Source organism: Channa argus, chromosome 9 (genome assembly GCF_033026475.1).
Source record: "Channa argus isolate prfri chromosome 9, Channa argus male v1.0, whole genome shotgun sequence".
Lineage (NCBI taxonomy): Eukaryota > Metazoa > Chordata > Actinopteri > Anabantiformes > Channidae > Channa > Channa argus.
In genome coordinates, this window is record NC_090205.1 from 21,001,497 (window position 1) to 21,019,842 (window position 18,346).

The 18,346-nt window shown below is 38.4% G+C and overlaps 2 protein-coding genes across 8 annotated transcripts in view; both read left to right on the forward strand.

Moving 5' to 3' along the window:
- Window positions 1-3,231, forward strand: part of myo1b (myosin IB) — a 51,443-nt gene extending 48,212 nt beyond the window's left edge. For all 7 annotated transcript variants that reach the window (XM_067515082.1, XM_067515085.1, XM_067515084.1 and 4 more), the window contains 3 exons: window positions 43-195; window positions 755-885; window positions 981-3,231. In XM_067515082.1, coding sequence (XP_067371183.1) covers window positions 43-195; window positions 755-885; window positions 981-1,113 — 417 coding nt within the window. In that variant the 3' untranslated portion in view covers window positions 1,114-3,231. The remainder of the gene's footprint in view (window positions 1-42; window positions 196-754; window positions 886-980) is intronic.
- Window positions 3,232-14,503: 11,272 nt separating this feature from the next.
- LOC137132518 (motor neuron and pancreas homeobox protein 1-like) lies at window positions 14,504-17,820 on the forward strand. The gene is made up of 3 exons (XM_067515093.1): window positions 14,504-15,307; window positions 15,959-16,119; window positions 17,057-17,820. The coding sequence occupies exons 1-3, from the start codon at window positions 14,839-14,841 to the stop codon at window positions 17,399-17,401; spliced, it is 975 nt and encodes a 324-aa protein (XP_067371194.1). The 5' UTR covers window positions 14,504-14,838; the 3' UTR covers window positions 17,402-17,820.
- Window positions 17,821-18,346: the final 526 nt, after the last annotated feature.

Genomic DNA, 18,346 nt, shown 5'->3' on the forward strand with positions numbered 1-18,346 from the left:
AAAAATTCCACTGGGTTTACCAGTTCGTGTTCTGCTTTGCAGGGTACAGCTCGAATCTTCCTGCTGACTAAGAAGAGTGTCGTCCTGGCTGACCAGAAGACAGGCCAGGTGAAGGCCAGTGTCCCTCTGCCAGACGTTTCAAGCGTGTCAGTCAGCACACAGAGTGATGGCTTCTTTGCTTTGAAACTCAAAGAGGTGAGGGAGATGTATTGTGGTAATGGCATAGTTGGAATAAATAGTTTTGTGCATATGTGTTTGGTTCTTTTAGATAAATCAAACCAATAGACTAGATTTAGCTCTTATTTTATTTTACACAGTGGCATGAGCTTGCAGTAATACGCCTATCCTCCTAACTGAAATAGATGTACTCTGTCTAAATTAAAATGTACTGCTGGTTTAAATGCTCTTGGGAAATCTTTAGCCACAGGAAGTTCTGCTTCAAAACTTTTTTTTTTCCAATGGTTTTATTTTTTTAATTTATTATAAATAAAGGAAAATCTTAAACAAGAGCTGGGGTTTTCCTCTTAACCAAACCTCACACACAAGCAAACAACTTTTACCCAGACCTCCATTATAGACACTGAATTGAGGAAATACTAAGAACAAAATGTCATATTAATGGTATTGTTTCTCTAATCCTAAGTTTGCTTTGGTTCTCACCTCTTTTTGTGAACTTGTTTTTATTGTTTATTTTATGTTAATTTTACTCAACTATGATTACAGTGAACGCCAATTTTATAATATCTTGCATTAGGGATCAGCTTCAGCGGTTAAAGGAGACTTCTTACTCAGCAGCGAGCACCTGATTGAGATCATCACCAAACTGCACCGTATCGGGGCCACAGCTGCAGACAGGGAGCAGCTCAACATTGACATCTCAGATGAGTAAGGGAACATGCATAGTAAAATTTGTTCATTTTTATCCTATGCCCTCAGCCTACATGCCATTTGATGATGTGGATAATGTTTCTGTGTGACAGGTTTCTGGTGCAGTTCAAGCAGGACAAAGTGTGTGTAAAATTCATCCAGGGAGCCCCCAAGAACGGTAACAGTGTTTCCTGCAAGCGCAAGAACAACCGCCTGCTGGAGGTGTCGGTGCCCACAACAGCATAGCAGAGCCCCAGTCTCAGCTTCCAGTGCTGCTCTTAGTGCTTAGTGGGGCAGGTAGATGGCGAACCCCCACCCACTCCAAAACCAGTCTCAATCACCCCAGTGCCCACCCTGAGCCCACAAGTGACAGTGCAGTTATTTGGCTTATTATCTTTTACTTTTACCAGATTTCCCATTGCACTAATTTGTGCCACCTTTTTTTTTCTTTTTTTTTCTTTGGGGCAAAGAGATCCTTTATCTGGGTTGCATGCCACAGAAATTTGGTTAAAAAAATTTCACTGATGTTTTGTAAAGCTGAGGTGAAGTTGATTTGGGGGGAAAATATTGGTTGAGCACAAGAGGCCTCTGTATTCTATTATTGATGTTGATAATGATTGTTTTGCCTGTATGGTAATTTAGTCAGTGAAAATGTCATTGTAAGAACTTTGTGACATGCTCCAGCCTCAAATGGCCTTAGCTCATCTGTTTTTAAGCAGCTGTGGCTTTTAGCACATGGCTTTAAAAACAATGAATTGGGAACTTTCGAGTTTGGTCTGTCAGATGTAATTTCTCCGTAAAACGTAAATGCTGCACTTGTTTTTACCTTGTTGTAACCAAGACGACCTGAAAAACAATTTGATTGTATGTTGTATTTTCTATGTTGTTTGTTTTTGTTTTTTAGAAAAAGGGAGAAGAAGGGTAGAGTGGGTGGTGAGAAGTCAAACATAAGTTGCTAAATGATTTTAAAACCACCACACAAGTGCTATGTGCCATTGAACAGGTCTAATGACTTGTCACGTGTCAGTGTGCAAACACAAGCCCTATAGGTGATTAACCTCGTTCACTTAGTGTTATTGACAATATCAATGCCAAAAACTATTAACTAGAGGGTTGCATATCAGCCTCTGGTGGCATTTGTAAGAAGGGTTTGACTGCACTGCACATGTGATCAATTTGCATCTTTCTATAAGCACAGGACAATTTGTGATAATCTCCAAGCTCTTTCTCTTCCACTTAAAGTTATGGTAAATTTAATTCATATCCTTAACATATAGAATGTCAGGATGAATAAAACCAACTCCTCTTACTTTATGTGAGATTTGATTAATGATACAGACATTCCAGCAGAAGTGGAAGTGCCCAACTATGATGCTGAAGGTACAAACTCCTTCGATAAAGACCTTCACAAGATTCCAAGCTCTCTCTGGTGTATGAGTGACACCCTTAAAAGTGATATTTTGTTTTTGCGTGCAATAAATGAAAAAGGCTTTGTATTTTTTTCTTTTCCTGTTTTCAGCAAAACCGTAGTGAGAACCCATAGTCACCCTCACTGTATCTTAAGCTGTACATAGACCCTACAGGCTGTAGACTTTGCATGGACAAAGGGTTTCTTTAGTGTTCTAATTTCAATTGCTGTGTGTGAAATAGCCATTTTTGCCAGTGCAGCTTGAGTTATTGTTGTGCTTGACCCACTATGACCTATTGTGTAATGTTTCAAGAGGAAAGACCAAATATTAAGCACACGTGACCATAGATTCTTGACGTATCTAAAGACACTAACTTTTGCAACCTTTGGTAGTGTACTCGTAAAAATGTTGCATACATTTGCATACAAGCCAAGTTTGAGTATCAAAGAAGTAAGAGTGTTATTTTTTCATGTATGTTGACTATAATAATCTGTACTTAGATGTACTGGTAGTGGGTTTTGTACTCTGAGGGATTAACACAGATAAAACCTGGTTCTTATCACATTTTCCAGCTCATAATATTTTGGTTTTCAATTGGATTTTGGATGTCACACATGACATAGAAGGGAGTTGAGAAATCAGCTCTTGCTGTCCCATGCATGGGAACAATTGAGCTGAAAGCCTGTTCTGATGTATGTGTTCCTTGGCTCTGCACTGTTTCATTGCAGGATTGCTAAGGTAAAATCTTCCTTCCCTTTCTCTTTTGTATTGTATTTGAACAGTTGCTAGAAATGCAAAAAATGATGTCTGCATTCATGTGTGCCTGATGTTAACCTGTGCTGAGAAACAGAATGTTGAAATAATTCAATAGAACTCAGTGTAAGATTTCCAAGTAAACGTTTTTTTAAATTAAATAAAATAAAATCCGTAATAAACGTATTATAGAATCTCGTGACACTAATTTGCTTTTCTTTTTTTTCTTTTTTTTAAATGTTGGCGATTATTTATTATTTAAGGTATATCTATATTTCACTGGGATTTGCTGCTTGACACAGTCCTTAAATAAACTCTGAAGGATGCACAATGATTCAGGTCATTTCCCACTGCTGTCTGAACAGTCTCTATGTGCAGACAATTTTTGAAATCAGACATCAGTTTATTAAATCTCTCCTTCCTTTATAGAGACCTTTGCTATCTATCAGAAAAATCAACATTGGTTGGCTGGGAGTGCGAGACTTAAGTAGCACTGGGGCTGGAAAGCCAGTCCTTGTAGTCAAGCAGCTGGCCAGATGTTTTCGATCACATCTGCCCAGCGCTGTCCTAGGGTTAAATTCCGCGGCTTGGGGAGCGCTGCCGGCAACAGGTCTCCAGGGAGCAGCCCTCAGATTCAGTACAGAGTGGTAAAAATAGCATAGCATTTTGAGCTGCCCAGTACCCGGTTCCCACCACTCGGCAGGCTGGGAAAGGAGGAGGAGTCCCAGCTTCCCCGTGGATATTCAACCCACAGTGGGAGTGCAAAACAATCTTATCTACTGCATCAAAGCAGCACAACCGTAAGCCTGGTTTTCAGAGTGGTGACGCAGTGATGCAAATGAGCCATGTGAAAATAATAAAATGCAATTTTTGTGTGCATGTTATAGTACCAAATTATAGCAATCACGTGTGCTTTAATCATCTTTCATGTGATTGTCATATATAAAAGTATATAAAATTGGTTTGTAAAATCGTGTCATTATTTTAGGTACAGTAAACTTACAATATCACAAACTCTGGATATGTTGGAGGCAGGATTGTACCACTTCTGACAATGAGTTGTCTTTGGCGACACCAAATGGATTTTCTACAAAATTGCAATAAAAGAACGAAAGTAATGTTGCTGGGGAAGGAGATCCAACACGTGTGTGTGTTTGCTTTTTCTTTTATAAGGCCTTAATAAATTAATCACAACTTTAGAAAAACATGATTCACAGTTGCTTACAGCACTTTATAACATGTATAGATAGGTGGTATATATGGATGTGTATATGTGCTCAATGATGACAATAAACCTTCTATTCCAGAAACAGTTCTCCACATACGACTTCAAACTAGAAAGAACAAGTTTCATTTTCATATTTATGTTTCCTGCATTAGATAAATGACAACAAAGAAGAATTTACTCAAATACATACAAAGAATACTGACTAAACTAACCCTTATGCCCTTATGGAGAAAAAGTCCTGCAGAAACATGTTGTTTTTAATAAATATTTTAGCCCACAGCACACTGTATTTTACAAATAAAATACACTATAACAGCTGAAGAACCAATAAACATCTTGACTCAACTCTGGGCAATTTCTCATTCTTCTGAAATTCGTTGTCTTCATTCGTCTGCTGCAGTGGACTGTAAAAGCTGCTGTCAATAAAGTCGATGAATTTAAAAATAAAGTTTACAATGTAAAATTAACTTTACAAAAAGATGAAGGCTCCTGCTGAGGTTGTTGCACCAACGTCTTTCTGGAGCCCCATTAGCATTCGTCTGCCACACTGCATAATGTGTGCTGGGCTGAAAATACAGCACCGAAACTGGCACAACTAAAATATGCAAAAGTGCACTCCAGTGTCTGATTTACCAATACCTCCATGTGCTGTTGGCAGTTTTGACAGTCTGGGCTTGTTACTCCTGTGTATCACACACACAGGTGTGACACCTTCAATTTGTTCTTGGGGAAATCATCTTTGTCCGTTAGGCGACAAGGAGAAATGTGCACGATAGTCATCCACAATCTCTCTCTTTCTCTCTTCGATCCTTCAAATGAAGGGAAGCACTGGGATTATTCTGTGTGACTGTTTCGGTCAACAACCCTGATTTTGAGACTGTTTGGACACAAATTGGATACAGATTTAGATTTTTCAATAGATGCAGGGCTGCAGGGTTGTTAATGTAATATAATCACCCTCTATAATATGTCATTGGTAAAGCCTTGGATATTCAAATTTAGGTTCATTTTCAGTTCAGTTCGATCACAATTTGAGAAATTATTCCCCAAACAAAATAGGTAATGCTTCAAAAGGAATGATGGAATTAGTTTATTATCATACATTAAGATACCTCTAAATAACATTTCAATTATCAAATGAAAAACTAAACAAACTGTACCGACAGAATAGGCTTCACTCGTAAAACATACAAAAAACAAAAAACAACAAAAAAAAAATCAAAATATAAGTAAATCAAATAAAAGCAGAAAATAAAAATCTAAAAATAGAGTTATCTATTCTTTCCTGACTATGAAAAAGCCATTTGTGGGGATAAAAGCTGTCTGAAAAGTGGAGTATGTCTTGAGCTTACAGAGTCAAGATAAAGGGTGCCCTGAAAACATCCTGTATCATGGCTGCTGCTCTCTTCCTGCACCTTTGTAGCAAGCGCATTGCGGTATATTATTTTGAAGCCATCTTAACAATGTTTTAAAGTTGTCTCAGGTCAAGCACTCACATGTTACTAAAAAGGTGAGTGTTTAATAACGGGTGATCATGTACATGTATTTGTTTTTTTCCATGGCTTATTTTCTATATATAGCAAAAGTGTTTTTGTGTCAGTTGTTTCTGTTAAACAACTTGTTCAGGATCTGGTCTTGGGGCTATAAAGCTTCTGCACTGTTCTGACATAGCAGCCACTGCCCAACAATGACATGTAATGTATGTTGTGATATATAGAACGGGCACTAGGGGCCAGTCAAATCCAGTGAGTGGACCCATAACAAAGTCCCCAAAAGAAGCATGAATTTGAGTTAAGTTTCAGTGAAGCTCATTAACCTATTAAAATCTTGCTTTTGTAAACATCATTTAGGTGTTTAAATGTTGAAAAGATTCTAATAATACAAACATTAAACACACTAATTACTTATCGGTACGTTAATCAACCAGATTTGAAGGATTAATATGCTCCACCTTCAGTGGAGGTATTTCTGTTTTACTTTAGATAATACCAACTGCAGTTTGATTCGTGGGGTCACCATGGAGACCCAAATAGGGAAAATAACCCAGGACTTTACCATCTTCATGCACCCGGGCTTTTTAAGTCCCAAATATACTGCAATCTAGAGTCAAAGTTCAGTGTAAACTAATTTATCTCTAAATTCAATGCAGAGCCCTTCTCCCACCTTTTTCCTCCAAACATTTCCTTTTTTTGACATTTAATCTAGCAAATTATTATAGGTAGAATCTTCAAAAGCAGCAACAAAATGAACAAAAGTAACAAATGTAGCTTTTATTTTACTGTTGCCACATAACTTCAGAAGCATTTGCAGTATCTGACTCTGCTCTCAATCCATTTTTATAGTGCGTTCAGTCTTCGGTTTCTTTGTTTTGACACTTTCCATAGCAATAACTGCAAACGCTGGCTTCAGAATTTGTATCATTCATTTTAAAAATTATATGATCACTAAAATTGGCATCACAAAACATTTAACGTCATTTTCTTATCATATTTTTTTCTCTTAAGTAAAAGAATGTAACTTCATTGGAAGTTTGCAAAGCATTGACACACACCAAACATATCCGCGGCCTGTTCTTTGAGAAAATGGGCTCCCGCAAAGGACACCTCCCAAAGAGAAGAAAGACAGATTTGTGGAGACTTTGTTATTGTTTTGGATCGCTGAAGTACAAATACTGTGCCACTAGTTGTAGTTGTTAATAGTTAATTGTTGTTTCTTAGTATTTTGTCTGACTTTGTAGATAAATTATTTTGTGTGTCTTGTGGTTATTTTTTAATCTTTGGTGTTTGCTGTAGTTATTTAGTATCTTTTTAGTAATTTTGTGTAATTAATTGCCTCTTGGTAGTGATTTTGTATGACCGGGCTTTTGTGGCTTTTAATTATTGTTTTGCATTTCTGTGTGGATATGTTACAGATTTCATGCTGATGGTCTTGTCGAGTTGTGTCAAAACTGCTCAGTAGGCCCAAAGTCACACTGTGTGTGGTGGAAGTTAGTTAACCATATTGAGTGTATTGAGCCGTCACAGCATCAAGGTTGATTTAATTATTGGAGTGAAGGAGGTTAGGATGTAGATGTCAACACACTGCTCACCAATGTGCTGATTTACTGCCATAAATCTATGCCGTGATTTAAGACTCAACACAGGCCATCCATCTTTTTCCTTCCAAGGCGCATTAATACGTTCTTGTTTTGGAGGTCGTTCGCTTTGTGTTTGTCTCAATTTCTTTGTAAATTTCTTTGGTGTAATTTTTAAGAATAAATTTCAAGGTTGACATAACCTGTTGCAAGTCACTTTCTCAATAGCCACTTATTGGTGTTATGATCACATTTGTGAACAACAAAACACACATTTTCAAGACAGTTCTCTTTGTGATGAACCTGCCTGTGGTGAGTAATGACGACATGAAGACTTGACACAGTCCCAGAGATAAAGAATACAGAAAATGAGGTAGAAATAAAGACAGACAGGAGGGACACTCACACACTGGGACACACACACACAGTATTACATTACTGCCTCTGGCAGTGTGTCAGGCAGACTGGAGGGAGGGACAGGGGTTGGAAAAAGTCTGATTAATGAGTGTTACTGGGTGGTGGAGAGTGTGTGTCCCTACTCACCCTCGTGTCACCAGCACACACAGTGGTTTCATCAATTTGTAGCCATTATCACATCAATAGGTAAGAATGGAGGGAGGAGGGGAGTTAAGTGTTGAGGGAAAACATTGGCTGTCGCTGCACCATCTGTGGATGGCTGAACATGGGTGGATAAGGGTTGAGCACTTTGTTTTGTTGACTGAAAAGCGATAGATGAATGAAGATGTCACTGTGTGTTGAATATGAGCAAAGACTTCACTAACTAAAATTACACATTGTTCTACATTATCTATCAATTTCTATACAGTGACTTTGTAAGACTTGTTACAGTGCTTGGAGAGCTGTGAGCTTTAGTCACATGCAGCAACATAAATCTCATTGCTGCGGTCATATTGCATTTCTATTTCTCTGCCTTGTGAATGTGACCCATAGCTCACTTTTTGTTGTAGAGACACCTGCATTACTAAAGCTAGAGCAAGCAAAGTAAAATAAATCCTCACTATTTCGAATCTTATTTCTCTTTGCACCAACAAAAGACACCACGTCTCCTGAGCGAGTGTGTGCATGCTGTCTGAATGCACGTGTGAAAACAAGCAGCTGTGGAACTGATATGATTAACCAAATAGCAGCACATACATCATTAGGTGCTCATTTACAGACATTAGGCAGGAGCACAGGCAGCTGAGGAACTGAACAGGAATGTGTGTTAGCACAAATGTCATGTGCTTTCAAACCTGGAAATCTGTGAATCTTTTTCTATATGTCTTTACCATCAGCCTTGGAAAGTGTCAACTTGTGATGTTTTGTCTCTTTTGCGCACAGCCTAAAAATGGCATATTAAATAAAATGGTTTAGGGTTAAGTTTGCATCTCCCTTTGATAAATGGATTTTTGATCAAGAAACATTTGTGCTAGATAAAATTGCATTAACTATTATGTTGGTGAAAAAATTAAGATGTTATGTTAATTAAGGGTTACAAAATAATACATATCAAGTGGGTAGGATTACAGGAAAGCTGAGGTTAAAAGTCATTATTCTTGTCGGCACTCTCTGATCTTATCTTTGTCTGCAGTCATTGGCTCTAATAAACTGTGTATAAGTGTGCCTGGTAATAATAGAGACACAATGGAGTCCAGGTCACTAAGCTGCACAAGTACAGCAAAGCACTAAAACTGACCCATCTGAATAGTCTATCTGTGGTCTCACCAAGATGGCAAGCTGGAGTCTTTGAATATTAAATATTTTGAAATTATTCCACAAAGCTGGATTCATTGCTCATAAAACAACTACATTTTTTTGTCCAGAAATTATTTTTCTTAACATTTGTTTCTGGCCTGACGCTGCTACTCATAGTGAAACACTGAAAATAGTAATTCTTCATCGTGGAGTTTATTTGGCCCCGTAATGATACTAATCAGTTCAACACCTGTTTTTTATTGCATATTACTGTAACTAATTGAATTGTTTAGACTGTAATTAGGCAAGCAACATCTGGGTTGCGGGCAACGGAAGAAGAAAAGACAGGCGGAAGGTAAACCACCACAATAACTAGAGAAGGTGTAAAGTAAAGGGCGAGGAGGGATCAATTAGGGAAATGAAACTTCATCTCCAATGTGGGGCAACATACATCACCGGTGACAGCTCCTCCTCTACGCCTGTCAGTCCCGCCTCTGTCAAAACCACCAATTAAGGCAAAGCTAATTCTGCTGTTAACCTTTAGATAGCCTCTGTCTAACACATCCTTCTCCTGTAAACAAGAATAATGGCAACAAACACCCAAACCCTGGTTCTACATGTGTGTGCACATCCATTTATCTCAAAGCTCAAAACAAAAAGCAGGGAATGTTTCCATTTCCCACATGAATCCGTCAAAAAGAACACCAGCTTTGTGTGGAGGTCTATTAACTCACGAGCAACTCAGCATTTGCGTCCGCATTTTACTGGACAGAAATACCCTTACTGTTGGTGCATACAATAAATCATTTAGCTGCCGGGTTTAAGCTAATTAGAATATAATAGTGAATGATTTAAACTGAAACCTCATAACTAAACAATGCTATTAGCACTATAGAGTTAATATATTAGAAATAAAATCCAGATGAACACAGCCATTGAGGAGGCTGCTGTGTTACTGATTACTCAAATTGCTTTATGCCATAAATCCTGCAGGACATTTAAATATAGATGTTCATCTAAATCTGTCAGATGCTAGAGGAGAAAGAAAAAAGAGGAGAGGTGATCTGGCAGTGTCAGGTGTAGTGAGGATAAAGACTTATGGCTCCATATCATTGGACCCATAGTCTTCCACACACACGTACACACACGTGCAAAAACCGTGATTAAACCCCAGCAAAATGGATTGTTAGGAGTGTCCCTGCATCACAAGGCTAATTGAATGGTCTATTCTTAGCTGGGAAACAAGGGTCAAAGAAGAAATGTAATCTAAATGTATCTCTGTCTTTCCATCCACATCACTTTGTTATACGAAGTATATTTTCTTGTAAGCAGAGATTGCAAAGATGATAAACCTTTTGTGTCAAAGCCGAAATACCTAAACAACTAATGATTAGTACATAGTGTATATTCAAGGTCACCTACTGATGTCTAGCTTCACCTTTATGTTTCAGAGCAAATTGTCCGGATGCGGGCAAATCTAACTATTACCTACATTGTCTTTAAACATCTTCCAACTTTTTATTTTTTGGTGTCACAGCAGACACAGCAGGGCACTCTGGGTGTCCCACAGAGCAACAGATGTTTAACTACTCTCTGCAGCCACTTCTCTGACTGCCCATCACTGTCTCTGTCTTTGTGTGTTAACCAGCGTGTGTCTGCCTCGTCCTCCCATTCACTGACCTCTGTTTAGTGCTAATTAGCTCTGTGCCTCGTCTCCCCTCTCTCCCACCACTTCTACTCTGAAGCCTCATCTCATTGCCCTGCCATCTCACTGTTTACTACACGAAGTAATAATCATCCAATCTCAGTCCACCTCCTCCTATCTCTCCTCCCTTTCTTCCTCTTCCCCGCCTCCGCTCCTCCCTCTTGTCTTCCTCATTATGTCTCAGTCTCAGTTGTGACGGCTGTCATTAATCAACTCATTTTCAACAATGATGAACCTTGCAACCCTGAACACCCATCCCTGCTCGACCAGGAAGTGTTCTATCCCCCTGCGCTTCACTGGGCCAACCACAGCAAAACGGCAGCGTGACAATAGATCCAACAATAGAGCCCAGAAGCAGATATCATACTAGATGCCACAATACAACATAGACAGCAGGAGAACAACAGGCCTTCTTATTCTCTATTTGTTAGGGATTTAGGGGGATTTTCTTCTTGCCCTATGTCCCCAGAGATACATAGCAATAATTCCCTCGACTCACGCACTGGCCGTTGTACTCTGTGTCATTTACATCTGCCAAGTGCTTATCTGCCAGATGTACAGCATTACTCAACTAAGCAATTAGTATACGCAGTAATAACCATTATGGCTGAAAGAAGATGAATCTAAACTCAAACTGGCTTTTCAACAGGAAATTAGCGCCACAGTAAAAGGTGCACTGCTTATGCAACTTTGCAAATGCAGTGAAAGGGAACTAAGATAGTGAGGATGTGTCACCGGTAAAAATGGGCAAACAGAAATGATTGATAATTTTGAATTGTTTGAAATCGGTGGTTGTTTTGACAAACTCTCACATTTACTACAATTCATATCCTTAAGATAAAAATTGACCTTTTGTAAGAAATTACAAAAATCTAATCATCTTTTATCCCAATGTCCCTGTGCACCACACTGGAATAGTCTCAACCTTTTCACCTCTTAACTATGGTGGGTTGACAGACATCGCCCACTGACTTAACCTCTTGTACATTTGTGTATGAATAGAAGCAACATAGATGGTTCTTTTATGGTAAACAGGAGCAATAGCCTGAGTTTGTCAGTGTCTTCCAGACTTGCTCTTTTTAATTTTCTCTCGGTAGCTAGCTTGTCTTTTTCGCTCTTTTCTATGTAGTGCTGTATGAATATGTGAGTGCATTTCCCTTTTGTGAAATAACTTTAAATGCTTCCATCCCATCTTTAATACTGCAGTCACAATGTCATATCTTCAAAAACACAAAAAAATGCAGAAAGACACATTTTCACTGGAATCTGCAGTAACAGCACTCACTGTGTAATTATTGCATTCTTGTTTTGTATTTCTTTCCAGATTGCAGTAGCTGCATTTTAGCTTTGTTGATTGACACACCACCACCATGTGAACATTATCAAGTGTAAACTATTTGCTAGCTGGCTGATGTTCATCTTTAGACATCACTGATGATAAAATGGGTTTCAATCAGACAAAACACAGACTGCTCCACCTTCCTGACCTGATTGTTCCATTTTTACTCCCCAATAAATGACTGTACAAAGTATCAAGTTAAGACGGCTATCTGTTTGTGAACAGATAATAGTTATGCCCATGATTTACATCAATACAAAGAAACTTTTTGTTAAAGGTTGTTAATGTGGCAATCAAATGAGCATAAATCACAATTACATTATATTATCAAACATAGTATATATCAGCGGTGTGAAGTTGAAAAAGCGGTCTCTTTTATATCTAGTGGACCTTATCTCAGACGATGTGATATTTGTACTTGATATTTCTGTCGAGATATATCATAAAAGCTTTAATAAGCCGTGTGATATAGCCTTTCTCTTCCTTAGTGAAGAGCAGATCAGTATTAATTATTTTACAGCAGCCTTTTACAACCTCGGTTTTATCTACTTCATGCATTATTGTGACTTGTCTGACGAGGACAGTGGGAAACACCGACCTAATCACTTACAAATACACCGTTTACTTTGTTGTAAGCAGTGGATGTCAGAATTTAATAACCTTATTTGCAGTTTAGTAATTTCCTCAAACTAAAAATTTACGTCTGCACAAGGTTAGTTTGCATCGACTTGATTCCATTTGTGAATATGTCATAGAGGTATTTATTGTATACAAATGTTGTTTACGTATATCATCATATTTTTGCAGATTAAGCCAATCTATTTTAATGTCAGCAAAAGAATACAAGATTGAGGGAATATTTATATAGTGATGGGTCTATGTGATTCCTAGTAATCCTACGTGATGCAACTTGTGAATTAGTAACCTGAGTCTCCTGTGAGATGACTGACTGAACATCAAAGCCTCTTGTTTATGTGTGTCTGTATGAGTCAAATGTGTAAAGAGACTTTATCTGAATTCATTTCAGTTCATCATTAAACTGCAGCTGATGTTTATCCTATAGTCACTTGCTTTAAAAGTACAAAACTAATAACTTTTCAATTGAAAATTCTGATAGCTGAAATCGAGCAAAGTATGATACTCTCAGAATTGTATACCTTCATGGTCTCTCCCTCCTTTCAAAAACACACACGCACACTCACGTACACACAGACACACACAAACATTGTATTACACAGTTATGAACCCATGAGACACATAAACAAGCCTCATTTACAGCTATATTGGCTTAATTACTGTCATCTCACTTCAGAGAGATGGAAAATAATTTTACAACTAAGTTTTCATTATATTTTATTGCCTGCTAAGGCTAATAGAAACACAGCCATTCTTATCAGTGCTTTCTGCTATGATTATCAGTCATCACCACACCATGGGGCAGATAAAGAAGCAGTAAACTGACGAAAAGCAAGATAATTTTCTGTAGACAGGTAATATGTTTATTCTCTCATTTATAACACTGTCTAATCAGAACTTCTTTCAAAGGTGGAATAGTACATTTTATGCACCAATTATTCACAACACTGAAACAACCTGATGATTTTATTGTTGTGGTGGGCAGGGGTCACGATGGGCATTCTGAATGGTCTGTGGCTATTTGGGCATCATGCCCTCTCGGTTCTTATACCTGTCAGTCATGGCCAGTATTAAATTGTTCCACCCTGACCCCTGTTCACCACATCACTCCCAACAACATATTTTAGCATCGTGGCTGATCAGTCGATATCAAATAACTAAGCCTAGTATCAGTCTTTGCTGAAGGTATCCATTTGTCAATATCAGAGATGTCTCACTGTAAAAATGCACCCAAAGTGCATCTTTACGTTGGTCTCTTTCACAGTTTGGTCATTTGCATGTAGTTTAAACAGGGCTGATAAGAGACAGGCATGGGCCTGGGAAAACAAACTGCTATCACCTCAAAGACAAACACACCAACTCACTAACACCTGCTGGGCTACCCATTAAAACTAAAATGGTTCCTGCATCTGTGTGTGTGTGTGTGTGTGTGAAATGCAGTGAGTGAGAAAGAGACACCGCAATCACACCTGCAGCAGGGATGAAACTGGAAGTCAAGCTGAGGTCAAAAAACAAAAAAATAATAAACCTATACAGTGTATACCATAATATACACTTTGTTAATATTTTTATATGAACAGGTCCTGATTTAATCCCCCACCCCCACCCCACCCCCCATAAACCACACATGTAAATCACATAGTTTGATCATTAATCAGTATAAAGTATAAAGTTCAGTAAATCTTTGATTGCTTTAGAGTTCTCTAGAATTGTGTATACATCTGACACAAAAAACAGTCTGGATGCCTATAATTAACCTTTTAGAAGGAAGGGTATACCCTGCCCTTGTGCTGCGGGGCTTTAGCCAATCACATTGGAGCAGACTTTATGGTGCTATTGGGTGCGAGTAATTTTTTTCAGTTCACTGTTGGAGTGAGTGAAGTGGTTTTACGCACTTTGAATAAGTGGAGTGCTTAAGGAAGAGGACATTTCTTCAAGAACGAGGTGTGACAAGCGCTTTCTGCTGAACCATTTTCGGTGTCCTCGGCATATTGAGACCAATTTAAAGTTCATCACAGTGGCTCATTTCTTAAGTATCTTAAATTAACTTACTGAATATTGAGTGTTTATAAGAAAAAGGGCCTGTTTCACACGAACTCACACCAGTTGTGCATTGGACATATATTTGAAAGCATGACTACCACCATGGAAAACTCCAAAAACTTCCGCATTGATGCGCTGCTGGCGCAGAAAGTGGAGCAGAGTACGGACAGAGACCCTGCGTCCCCGGGGCTTTGTTACAGCAAGATCTCCGGCGAAGGTCCAGTGTCCAACCGCGGCTCAGAGACGCCCTCCGCTCTTTCAAACCCAACAAAGACATGTCCAGTCCAGCCAGGAGTCGTTTCCAAATCCCAACTCCTCAGCTTATCCCAGTCAGGATTCACTGCTCTGCATCGGGAGGGTCTCATCGGAATGCACCCGGGCTCCATGTACCCCCTGGCGGCCCTCGGAGGCCAGTACCCCGCCTTCGTTTACCCTGGCTTTACGCAGCTGGTCCAACCATTTCCGGAGCAGCTGAAGGGGGCCACCATGGACGGGACGCTCCCTCTGGAGCCCTGGGTCAGAGCAGGGATGATGATACCCAGACTTGGAGAATATGGAGGTGAGGAGGCATGTAAGCCACTTATGGAAAATACCAAATACACTTTTATTTACCAATGATCTAACTTAGAATTAGATCTACATAATAGGCAATGACGACGTTTTCATTATTTAAAATTATTTTTTGAAGCCATGTTCTATATAAAATAAACATATAATTTGAACTGGGTCTACAATTAGGCCTACTCTTTTAAAAATCATTTTTATAAGAGATTTTATAAGAGCTATTTATTTTTACGTTTTATTTACTTTTAAGTGTTATGTTCCTGTTTTATGTTTAAATTTGGTTTGGAAAGAACGTGACACTGTACCCTACAGCTAATTTATCGCATATGAATACCATTTATGGTAAAAGTAACACCTGAGGAGACCTATCATTTAATAAATTGATAACACTTGCAGGTTTTCATTAGGGTAATGGACCTCTGTTATGGTTTATTAGTCCCCCAAAGCAATATCTTCCCAACATGACCTCACACTAGGTCAATAAATGATGAATGCAAGAAATACAACAGGCAGGCAGGTTGAAATGTGGCAACCAAAGAATGAAGTAAAGCAGTATTGTGCTTCTCCATTAATTATATCAATAAATGTAAAACGAATGATAAATAACCCCTCTCTTGTACTTCTTTTTTATCACCACCTCTCTTAGCGATGACTCAAGCAGGTTTGTTGGGCAAGTGTCGGAGGCCCAGGACAGCTTTCACCAGTCAGCAGCTGCTGGAATTAGAAAACCAGTTCAAGCTCAACAAGTATCTGTCGAGGCCTAAACGCTTTGAGGTGGCCACTTCACTCATGCTGACTGAGACTCAGGTGAGAGTCAGTGATTTACAGATGTAAGCTGCACAGCATTATAGCTGCACAGGAGAAGTAATCAAATGCTGACCATGGCCACACTGTGAAATGTTACATTCCATCTTAACTATGTCTCCACTCTTAACTCTAATGAATTGCCAAAATGACATCACTTTTTAAAGAGGAAGTCACAGTTTTTTTTGCAGTACCCACTCTTTGTTTTCTATAAAAGCTATGGATAAGTGTGAACATTGCTCTCCCCGGCCAAATTAGGGAAATAATTCCCCCAAATCACTTTTCTTTTCAGCTAAGAATAGACCTGCTGTTATCTGAGTGAAAGGTTACTGTAACAACTGCCTAATACGAAGTTATGCAGCTTAATTTTAGAGGCATCGTTGTTTGACAACATGCTCCGTCATCCTCATGGGTGGCAAACAAGTAGAATTAAAGGTAGTAATGTTAAGTGCTCCATTAAAGGACCGTTCAACATTTATTAGCATTTAAACACATAACGATCTTCATCTTCACTCATTTTCCTCAAAAGGGCAGTTGTTGAATTTTGCTGCAAGTGGCCTCTTTATAATTTTAGCTCAATGGTTTAGAATAGCTAAGTGACATCAACCATGGCCATTATCATTGTAGCTAATGCACAATTGGTTTTAATTGGAGAGAATATTGTACAATATGCAGTAACTGCCAGCAAGAGTCATTATCATGATGCTATGATAATAATAATAATAATAATAATTCATTTTATTTATAAAGATGACCACAAGGACAAATTCTATTTGTATTTTATATGAGTTTGATCATTTAAATGTATGTATTGTAAAAAAAAAAAAAGTTCTACCTTCATCCAGAGTTATCCATATTTATTTTACTTACTACTGGAGAAAGATCCCGCCAGGATGTGTTTAAGTTTGCTGACATGTTCTTTGCTGTTGTCCTTTACTAGGTTAAGATCTGGTTCCAGAACAGACGTATGAAGTGGAAGAGAAGTCGCAAAGCGAAAGAACAAGCAGCCTCATCCACCCCACTGACTGATATAGAAAGGAATGCGATTGATATGTGCAGTGACCACCCTCAGGGGGACTCACAAAGCTCAAGCTTTGAGGATGAAGAGGAGCTTGAAGAGGTGGACAATGTTGGAAAGAAGGAGGCAGAGGTCTTGAAGAAAGGTGCTTTGGGTTCTGTAGGCTTCATAAGGCATACTGTTGGAAGAACAGGGAACTACAGCTCATACTCAGAGGAAGAGCTGGAGGAGGGAGGCCCTAGAATGAGAAGTGGGGTTTTCCCATAATTTTAAAGTTGTGCATGATCTTATTGTATGTTACGTTTGCCTGATATGACTGAAATGTACTATTATTTAATGTTCTACTGGCCAATAATCTATTTGATTTATGACTTCAGAATCAACAAACATCGCTGACTTACAATGAACAGTTTTGCATGATTTACTTGTTATTTAAACATACAGCTGTCAAATGCAAGAAAATGCACAATGAAACTATATGAAAGGGGGAAATAGCACTTTCCTGAAAGGAAATGGACAAAGACACTTGAAGACTGATTTTGGAAGGAGTGGTTGTGTTACATTGCTATCAAGCCTTCCGGTCTGTTACAAATTTTAAAAAATATTTTAATATTGGAGCCTTTTTAAGGAAGGCCTGGATTCCCATTTATCATTATTGCTTGTAATAAAGGTCGATAGTCATTTCATTTTGGTATTATTTTTTGACAATGTGGGTCTGAATTTTTGTTTTATGATAATTAACTCTTCTTTTGTATTATCTTTGTGCAACTGCATGATATATTTTCTAAAAGGCCCACCCACCTACACACCCACCCACCCACACACAAACACACACACACAGAGAGGCACACACACACACGGACACACACAAATAGTTGCATCTGCTGTATGGTATTAGAATTTTCCTGATGATATTTCCCCTGTATTTTTTAGACTGTTCTTATAGGTATGGTGTGGTGTGGTCATTATAATTTAAAATGATAGAATTTAATATATGTCACTTTAAGTTCAACACTAATAAAGAGTAATTGTTGGAAAGACTACAAATGAATTTATTTAGACTGTCTTAGACTTTATTGTTTTAATGTATTTATTTATTCAAGTTGCATTGTTGCATTGTGATTGTAGTGTGGACTGCTTGAGTTTTGACATCCATTCATGGATTATTTTTGTACAGCTTATCAAACTACGTAGTTATTCTAGTTGCTAAAG

Coding starts and splice junctions, on each gene's coding strand:
- LOC137132518 (XM_067515093.1), top strand. CDS start 14,839: ATGACTACCACCATGGAAAACTCCAAAAACTTCCGCATTGATGCGCTG. Junction 15,308..15,958: donor CAGACTTGGAGAATATGGAG/GTGAGGAGGCAT, acceptor CACCTCTCTTAG/CGATGACTCAAGCAGGTTTG. Junction 16,120..17,056: donor TCATGCTGACTGAGACTCAG/GTGAGAGTCAGT, acceptor GTCCTTTACTAG/GTTAAGATCTGGTTCCAGAA.